We start from the raw sequence: 9,456 nt of genomic DNA, 5'->3' as shown, positions 1-9,456 counted from the left end.
TTGAGCAGGGGGTTGGACTAGATGATCTCCTGAGGTCCCTTCCAACCCTGATATTCTATGATTCTATGATTCAGGGAAGTGTTAGTACCATTATACACAGCACTGGTGAGACCTCATCTGGAATCCTGTGTGCAGTTCTGGTCTCCCACATGTAAGAAAGATGAATTCAAACTAGAACAGTTGCAGAGAAGGGCTACAAGGAAGATCTGAGGAATGGAAAACCTACCTTATGAGAGGAGACTCAGAGAGCTTGGCTTGTTTAGTCTAACCGAATGAAGGCTGAGGGGAGATATGATTGCTCTGTAGAAATACATCAGAGGGATAAATACCAGGGAGGGAGAGAGGTTATTTAAGTTAAGGGCCAATGCGGACATAAGAACCAATGGTTATAAACTGGCCCTCAACAAGTTTGGGCTTGAAATTAGGCGGAAGTTTCTAACCATCAGAGGAGTGACGTTCGGGAACAGCCTCTCAAGGGGAGCAGTGGGGGCAAAATACCTAACTGGCTTCAAGACTGAGCTTGATAAGCTGATGGAGGGGATGGTCTGAGGAGACTGACTACATGGGCATGAGGCTGATCTGTGACTGCAGATCTGCAAATATCCCCAGGGGCTGGTGATGGGACACTCGATGGGCAGGGCTCTGAGTTACTACAGAGGATTCTTTCCCAGGGGTCTGGCTGCTGGATCTCGCCAAAATACTCAGGGTCCACCTGACTGCCATATTTGGGGTCGGGAAGGAATTTTCCCCCAGGTCAGATTGTCACAGACTTTTTGCCTCCCTCTGCAGCATGGGGCACGGGTCACTTGCAGGTTTAAACTTGTGTAAATGGTGGACTCTTAACCTGAAGTCTGTAAATCATGATCTGGGACTTCAGTAACTCAGCCCAGGGGCGGCGAGCTTTCCCAAAAGTGTGGGGGAGGGGTGGGGGGCAGAGGCCCCGCCCCCTCCATAGCCCCGCCCCACCTCTCCTCATTCCCTTGTGGCCCCGCCCCCTGGCCAGGCTGGCAGCTGGAGCCTGGCCGGGGAGCTGAGGCAGCTCTGGACAGCCACGGATCCTCTGCCTGCCTGGGGTGGGGGAGCCCGAGAGCAGCCCCCAGCCTGTGTCCCTGCCCCCCGGGGCCCCTGCCAAGGGCAGGTGGAGGGTCCGCGGCTCCCCACAGCTGCCCGCACGGCTCTTACTGTGGTTGGGCTGCAGCGCCGAGGTCCTGCCCCCTGTCTGGAGTAACAGCCGAACGGGCAGCTGTGAGGCGCTGCAGACCCTCCACCTGCCCTGGGGGGTGGGGACACGGGCCGGGGGCTGCTCTCAGGGCCCCCCACCCTGGGCAGGTGAAGGATCCTTGGCTCCCCAGAGCTGCCCCGGGCTCCAGCTGCCGGCCTGGCCAGGGGGTGGGGTCTTGGGGGAAAGAGGAGAGGCGGGGCCCGTGGCGAAAAGTGAGAGGGCCATGGCCCCCTGTTCCCCTCCCATTCCGGCGTCCCTGACTCAGCCGGAGGTCAGGGGCCTATTACAGGAGTGGGTGGGTGAGGTTCTGTGGCCTGCCCTGTGCAGGAGGTCGGGCTAGATGATCATGATGGTCCCCTCTGGCCTTAAAGGGTCTGAGTCTAACTGATCGGTCTCAAAATGTAACTGTAAATGGGGAATCCTCATGAAGCGGGTGCGTTTCCAGTGGGGTCCATCGGGGATCAGTTCCTAGCCTGTGTTATTTGACATTTTTACCAGTGACCTGGAAGAAAACATAGAATCATCACGGGTAAGGTTTGCAGAGGACACAAAAATTGGGGGAGTGGGAAATAATGAAGAAGACAGGTCACCGATACAGCGTGATCTGGATTGCTTGATAAGCTGGGTACAAGCCAACAATACGTGTTTGAATATCGCGGAAGAGAAGTGTCTACATCTGGGAACAAAGGATGTAGGCCTCACTTAGAGGATGGGGGGACTCCATCCTGGGAAGCCGTGACTCTGAAAAAGATTTGGGGTCCTGGTGGATAATCAGCTGAACGTGAGCTGCCAGTGTGACGCTGTGGCCAGAACGGCTAATGTGATCTTTAGATGCATAAACGGGATTCTCCAGGAGGAGCGGAGAGGTTATTTTACCTCTGTATTTCTCATTGGTGTGGCTGCTTCTGGAGCACCGGGTCCAGTTCTGGTGCCCACAGTTCAAGAAGGTTGTTGATAAATTGGAGAAGTTTCAGAGAAGAGCCAGGAGAATGATTAGAGGGTTAGAAAACCTGCCTGATAGCAAGAGACTCAAGGAGCTCCATCTATTTAGCTTAACACAGAGAAGGTGAAGGGGTGACTTGATTACAGACTATAAGTACCTACCTGGGGAACAGATATTTAATCATGGGCTCTTCAGTAAGGTATAAAATGATCCAACGGCTAGAAGTTGAAACTAGACAAATTCAGACAGGACACAAGGCGTAACTTTTTAACAGCGAGAGTAATTAACGAGTGGAACAGTTCCCCCAGGGTCATGGTGGGCTCTCCAGCGCAGACAATTTTGAACTCACGAGTGGGTGTGTTTCTGCGCTAGGAGTTATTTTGGGACAGTCGTAGGGTCTGTGTGATGCAGGAGGTCAGCCCGGATGATCACAGTGGTCCCTTCTGGCCTTGGAATCTATGAAAAAAATCTGTGAATGAATAAATAACAGTGGCTCCTTTTTGACAGCTAACCTTGCCCGTGACGTGTGTTCAGATCCAGGGATAGTGCCTTTGCCTTTCTCATCGAAGGAGGCCGGAGCACTTTAAGAAGCCATCTCAAAAACTCTTGGAGGTTGGCAGCCTTATCCCCATTTTACAGATGAGGAGACTACGGTACAGAGACACGGAACTGCCCAATGTACCATAGCAGTCACTGGCAGCACTGGGAATAGAGCCCATGTCTCTGGTCCCTCGACACTATGCACCACTAGCCCCCAGTCCTGCCCCTTGTCCACCTGTGTCCCTCCAGCCCTGTTTCCTTTTCCATGTTCGAGGAAGTTTCTCCATTCTTTGGCTTTAGAGACACTAAACAGTCTAGAGCTGCCCTCTAGTGGCCGACTGTTTAATCACAAGCCCATTTTCAAATTCTCTAAAAACCAGCCAGCATCAGTGCTCTGTTATTGCTTGACCGGCTGGGGGACGCGGGATGGGGTGGGGATGTACCATTTAACGAGGACGGAACTGGGGATTTTCTGTGCAGTAAAAATGATCATTTTTCAGGAGAACAGAAGGCAGAAACCCTTTCAAGTACAGAGCTGTTGCTTTCACTCGCCGCACCATAATGAGTTCAGAAAAGAAGGCCAGTAGGAGCATTTTAAACCTTTCACTTTTGAGTCCTCTCCTTGGCTAGTGTACGGGCTTGGGATGCTAGAGACGTGGCTTCGGTTCATGGCCTAGTAGGTGATGTTGAGCAAGTCACTTCCCCTCTCCAGCTTGGAAAAGAGGAGACTACGGGGGGATATGATAGAGGTCTATAAAATCATGAGTGGTGTGGAGAAAGTGAATAAGGAAAAGTATTTACTTGTTCCCATAACATAAGAACTAGGGGCCACCAAATGAAATTAATGGGCAGCAGGTTTAAAACAAATAAAAGGAAGTTCTTCTTCACACAGCACACAGTCAACCTGTGGAACTCCTTGCCTGAGGAGGTTGTGAAGGCTAGGATTATAACAGGGTTTAAAAGAGAACTGGATAAATTCATGGAGGTTAAGTCCATTAATGGCTGTTAGCCAGGATGGGTAAGGAATGGTGTCCCTAGCCTCTGTTTTTCAGAGGGTGGAGATGGATGGCAGGAGAGAGATCACTTGATCATTACCTGTTAGGTTCACTCCCTCTGGGGCACCTGGCATTGGCCACTGTCAGTAGACAGGACACTGGGCTCGATGGACCTTTGGTCTGACCCAGTATGGCCATTCTTATGCTCTTATGTTCTCTCTGTGCCTCAGTTTCCCCTCTGTGAAATGGGGATGATTAAACTGACCCCCTGTGTAAAGTGCTTCGAGAGCGACTGATGAAGAGTTCTAGATAAAGGTATTATTTGCAGGCTCAGCATCCTAGTATGTTAATTTGCGCAGCAAGTGCATCCTATCGGGATGTACCTGGGCCACTGGACAGCCTAGCAGGTGTGCTCTTGAGATGATGGACAGCAGGGTAGGTGCGTTGCACCTGCAATACCTGATAAGACAGTGACGTATTTAACTCTGCAATTTCTTTCAGGCTGGAATGATCCATGGCGAACGTGAGGAGGGAACAATGCACTTCAGATCACTGACACTTGTTCTGTAATGACCTACTCAGTCCTGTTGCATATGAGCCTTTTATAATGATCCTTCTCTGTTCTCCAGGCCTTCCTCAACCTGCAGGTTTCCTACATTCCTCCACCTGGGGCCGCTCCTCTGTTCCCACCGCCTACCCCTCCGGAGCCAACACCGTCCACAGCTGAGCTCGACACCGTCACCGGTAAAGAGACTGTTGCATGTGCATTTCTCGCATTTCTCGGCTGCATTCTGCTAAGTGTGTTGTTTATGCTATGTGGCTTGCACAGTGAACCCATTATCCTGGACTTTAACGCTAGCATTACCCTGCAGACTGCTGCAGGCATAAGAACATAAGAACGGCCAGACTGGGTCAAACCAAAGGTCCATCTAGCCCAGTATCCTGTCTTCTGACAGTGGCCAGTGCCAGGTGCCTCAAAGAGAATGAACAGAACAGGTAGTGATCCATCCCCTGTCACCCACTCCCAGCTTCTGTCAAACAGAGGGTAGGGACACCATCCCTGCCCATCCTAGCGAATAGCCAGTCATGGACCTATCATCCATGAACTTATCTAGCTCTTTTTTGAACTCTATTATAGTCTTGGCCTTCACAACATCCTCTGGCAAGGAGTTCCACAAGTTGACTGTGTTGTGTGAAAAAATACTTCCTTTTGTTTGTTTTAAACCTGCTGCCTCTTAATTTCATTTGGTGGCCCCTAGTTCTTGTGTTATGACACTTCCTTATTTACTTTCTCCACACCAGTCATGATTTTATAGACCCCTATCATAGCCCCCCTTAATCGTCTCTTTTCCAAGCTGAAAAGTCCCAGTCTTATTAATCTCGCCTCATACGGCAGCCGTTCCCTACCCCTAATCATTTTTGTTGCCTTTTCCAATTCCTCTTCTCCCCGAGGCCCTGCCCCCCGCTTGCTCCTCTCTGCCCCCTCCACCCGGTAAAAAGTGATGGGGCTATGGCCCTCCCCGTTCCGGCACCCCTGCTGCCATGCTTACAACCAACCCTGCTCGTGCTGGGAGCAGGGGTTTGAACCTGGGACCGGCTGCGCTAAACGCGTCAGCCTCTAGCGTGGGACTTCCTCCGTTAGCTTGAAGCAGCAGCAGACTGGAGCTGGGTGAATAAGAGATGTCTTAATTCGCTGGCAATTTTGAAAAGCTGAAAAAAAAATTCCTTTTGGTTGGGACCAAAGCGGGAAACTGTTTAAATTTTGAGCGAATCAAATGGTGGAAAAAATTTCATTTGGGGTCAAATGAACCATTTTGTGTTGACAAACTTGAACGGCTTTGTTTCGATTTTGACCATTTTAAAATGGTTTTGGATTTGTTAAAAATCAAGGCAACGGTGAAACCAAAAGTCACTTCAAACCACCACCACCAAAAAAAAATCAACTTTGTTTTTTTCCAGATCCCTCCCCCCCCCCCCCCCCCCCCCAGACCGAACAATTCAGCAGAATTGATGCGAATGGGCAAAATGTTTTGCTGTCACCAAATCTGCATTCCCCCCCCCCCCAAAAGCAGCTTTGGCTAAAAAGTTTCACCCATCTCTACAGCAGGCTGCCAAGCCCTTTAAGAAGGATGTGGAAAAATTGGAAAGAGTCCAGCGGAGGGCAACAAAAATGATCAGGGGTCTGGAGCACATGACTTACGAGGAGAGGCTGAGGGAACTGGGATTGTTTAGTCTGCAGAAGAGAAGAATGAGGGGGGATTTGATAGCAGCCTTCAACTACCTGAAGGGGGGTTCCAAAGAGGATGGAGCTCGGCTGTTCTCAGTGGTGGCAGATGACAGAACAAGGAGTAATGGTCTCAAGTTGCAGTGGGGCAGGTTTAGGTTGAATATTAGGAAACACTATTTCACTAGGAGGGTGGTGAAGCACTGGAATGGGTTCCCTAGGGAGGTGGTGGAATCTCCTTCCTTAGAGATTTTTAAGGCCCAGCTTGACAAAGCCCTGGCTGGGATGATTTAGTTGGGGTTGGTCCTGCTTTGAGCAGGGGGTTGGACTAGATACCTCCTGAGGTCCCTTCCAACCCTGATAGTCTGTGATTCTACGATTCTAAGAGATTAGCTCCAAGTGGAGGACAGAAATCGGTGCGCTTCTCTAGTGTGGGTCACTCGTGTCATAACCAACAGATGATGCTGTGCTGGGTGTCAGCTCTTGCAGAGATCGGAGTGTGTGCTTTGTGCACCCGGAGCTTGGGAGCTAAAGCTGTAGCTGCTCTGAGAAATTGGCTTTCCAGGCTCTTGTTTTAAGATGGATCCTAGCGAATGCTTCCCCCTCCCCTCTCCCCCCCGGTCTAGTAAGTAAGAGAAACATCCCTGCTAGCATAGGCGCCGACTCCGTGGGTGCTCCGGGACTGGAGAACCCACAGAAAAAAATAGTGGGTGCTCAGCACCCATCAGCCACCCACCGATCAGCTGTTCGGCGGCGGGCGGGAGGCGCTGGGGAAAGTGGGCGGAGTGGGGGCAGGAAGAGGCGGAGCAAGGGCGGGACCTCGGGAGAGGGGGCAGGGGTGGGTGGGAAGAGGCGGAGCGAGGGTGAAGCCTTGGGGGAAGGGGTGAGTAGGGGCAGGACCTCAGGGCGCATGGGGGTGGAGCAAACACCCGGAGAAATGAAAGTCAGTGCCTGTGCCTGCTAGGGGTGCACATGCTCCCAGATACCAGGCTTAGGGAAGAGTAGCAGAAGTTGTGGAGTATTTCCACCCTATGCCCCTAGGACAGCATGCCTCGAATGGGGCTGCCAGCGGATGTTTTTGCGGCCCTGACATCCTCCAAAGCATGGACGGAGATGGGGGGCGGGGGGGGGGGGAAGCAGCAGCCCCTCCCTCCTGTTGCCCCTGAATAGCTGTGCCGAAGGGCAGTGAGATGCGCGCCACCTTGGTGTTTGCGCTGGTGTCGCCAGCAGGGGTCAGCACCCCGCAATGCGCAGCCTCCTCGGGGGCTCCGGGCAGTGCCACAGGGGACACGTGGGGCCGGTGTGCGCGGTGCTGGAGGTGGCTGTGGTGTTCGGTTCCCAAGGCGCTCCCCTGGGTAGCTCTCCTGCCCGGCCAGGGGACGGGGAGCCTGAGACTCCACAGGCGGCCAGTGAATTCCCAACCCACCTTCCCTGGGCCACGGGAGGCAGGGACAGAGAGACGGGTTTGTCAGAGCGGCCACCAGCAAGAATTGGTGGCCACCAAAACGTGTGGTGAAAACCCCTGCCCTAGGATGTGGTGATGGCTGCTCGGGGAGCTGTGCTCATCCTGTTGAGCTGGGACTGATTCCGGGGCCTAGCCCGGCACAGGCAGGTTGTGTGGTGTGAACCCAACCTGAGGTCTGGATATTGGGGACAAATCTGGGCTGCTTGACCCTTGCTGCTTGGGCCCTTCTCCTGTGCAAAGCTAACGTTGACGAACTGCCCTGGCCTGTTTCTGTGGGTTCATCTCTGATCTCTTGGCTCAGTTCCAATTCTCCGTGTCCTCCCTCACCGAGCTGTCACCCCCATGCCTTCCAGATACAGCCGGGGAGGAAGACACCGAAGACCAGATAGTGACAGGGGATGAGACGGAGCCTTCCACAGGGCCCTCTGGGTCGGAGCAGCCCACGCTCCCCCGGAAGCCTCCTTCACACCACGTCCATGGGATTAAGAGGAGGAAAAGCGCCCCGAAAAAGCGGCTGTCCAACAAACCGCAGGACTTCCAGGTGAGCAGCATCAATGTGTGTGTGACGTTCGCCTCTCCGAGCTGCTCCTTTACCATCCCATTGACTGCAACATCTTAGGAGTGAAACCTTCTCTGGTGCGGGACCATATTGGGTTCTTCATTGCTCCGCAATGCATTAAACTGATCCAAGCACCCGGGAATCCCGCAGGAGCTGGGAGCTGGAGCCGAGCGCTGCAGCTCAGGGCCGCATCTTCTCGGTTAATGACTAGTTGTGACGGAGCGCTTGGAGAATGTGTCCCAGGAGCTCCTGTCTGCCACTGTGGGTGCAACCCCAGTGGGCTGGGCTGGTGTAGCTGAAAACTGAGCATTCCCCAGCATCTGATGGGCCGTTGCCCTTTTCTCCTCCACCTGCCTTTAGATCAGGGTGCGAGTCATAGAGGGCAGGCAGCTTCCCGGTGTCAACATCAAATCGGTGGTGAAAGTGACGGTTGCCGGACAGACGAAAAGAACTAGGATCCGCAAAGGGAATGGCCCGTTCTTCGACGAGGTGAGTCCGGCTGTTGTTCGGTCTAACCTCCTTCTAGGCTTGCTTTGATCCTGTAGGGCCCCCGAAAGGGATCGTGTGATGGAGCAGCTGAGAACGTTCTCCTAGCACGTTAGTCACGTGCAGTTTGCGTGGCAGACAGGTGCACAGAAACACGCCCACGCGCTCCTCCAGGTACGGCCAGTGCCCGGAGAGAGCCAGGAAACGATTCTCACCTTCTTATTACAGTAACATGTAGAGGCACCAGCCGAGATCAGGGCCCCCCTGTGCTCTGCATTGGGCACCCACACAGTGTGATGGTCCCTGCCTGTGATCGCTCCGAGCTGAGCCTGGGTCAGCCTGAGGATCATCCCTGAGCCAGAGCGGGCTGAGTCATCAGAGGCCATTACCTGCAGGTCTTGGGCTCGGGCCCGTGCCATTCAACCAGGGTTCAGCCAATCTACAGGCGAGAACCCACCCAGGGACGCAGTCTCTCCAGTCTGCTCAACCTCACTCTCTGGCCAGGGGGATTTTCATTGACAGTAGTTTGAACAGACTCTCCCTGTCCCTGCTCCAGCCCGGGCCTGTTCCCACACTAGCCAGCCCCGGCTGCAGCCGGCATCGTCTCCTGCCTCAGCTGGCAGCGACGCTGCTGCAAGAGCGTAGGGTCTAAATATAAAAGAAAGACAACGCCTAGGAGGGGAAAGAGGGGCTTGGAGAAGTGCACAGCAGGAGAATAGCAGAGCTGGGGGCAGCACCTAGGTCCCTCAAGTCCTGATCCAGTGCCCTACCCACTAGGTCGCGCTGCCTCGTCCCCCCTGCCAAGAAGTCACTTTTAGGTCTGCACTTATGGCAGCATGGAGAGTACAGGCAACGCCTGCCCGGCGAGCGCGGGGGTAAATAGCAGTGTGGGTGGTGAGGCACAGCTTAGGCCAGTAGAGTACAGCGCCCTACACACCTGAGTGCCCGGGTATGTACACAGCTCACTACACCCCCAAGCGGTGCCGTTCTTGTTAGCAGTGCCACTGCCGGAGCCTTTCCCC

At 53.5% G+C, this 9,456-nt stretch overlaps 1 protein-coding gene across 1 annotated transcript in view; it reads left to right on the top strand.

The window, feature by feature from the left end:
* The window catches only part of DYSF (dysferlin), a 270,372-nt gene that overhangs the window by 65,503 nt on the left and 195,413 nt on the right, over nucleotides 1-9,456 (top strand). Inside the window, exons 5-7 of the mRNA XM_029913433.1 lie at nucleotides 4,330-4,444; nucleotides 7,743-7,930; nucleotides 8,309-8,437. Coding sequence (XP_029769293.1) covers nucleotides 4,330-4,444; nucleotides 7,743-7,930; nucleotides 8,309-8,437 — 432 coding nt within the window. The remainder of the gene's footprint in view (nucleotides 1-4,329; nucleotides 4,445-7,742; nucleotides 7,931-8,308; nucleotides 8,438-9,456) is intronic.

Source organism: Terrapene carolina, unplaced genomic scaffold (assembly GCF_002925995.2).
Source record: "Terrapene carolina triunguis isolate 2854851 unplaced genomic scaffold, T_m_triunguis-2.0 Scaffold633, whole genome shotgun sequence".
Taxonomy (NCBI): Eukaryota; Metazoa; Chordata; order Testudines; family Emydidae; genus Terrapene; species Terrapene triunguis.
This window is presented reverse-complemented; position numbering and strand designations above follow the sequence as displayed.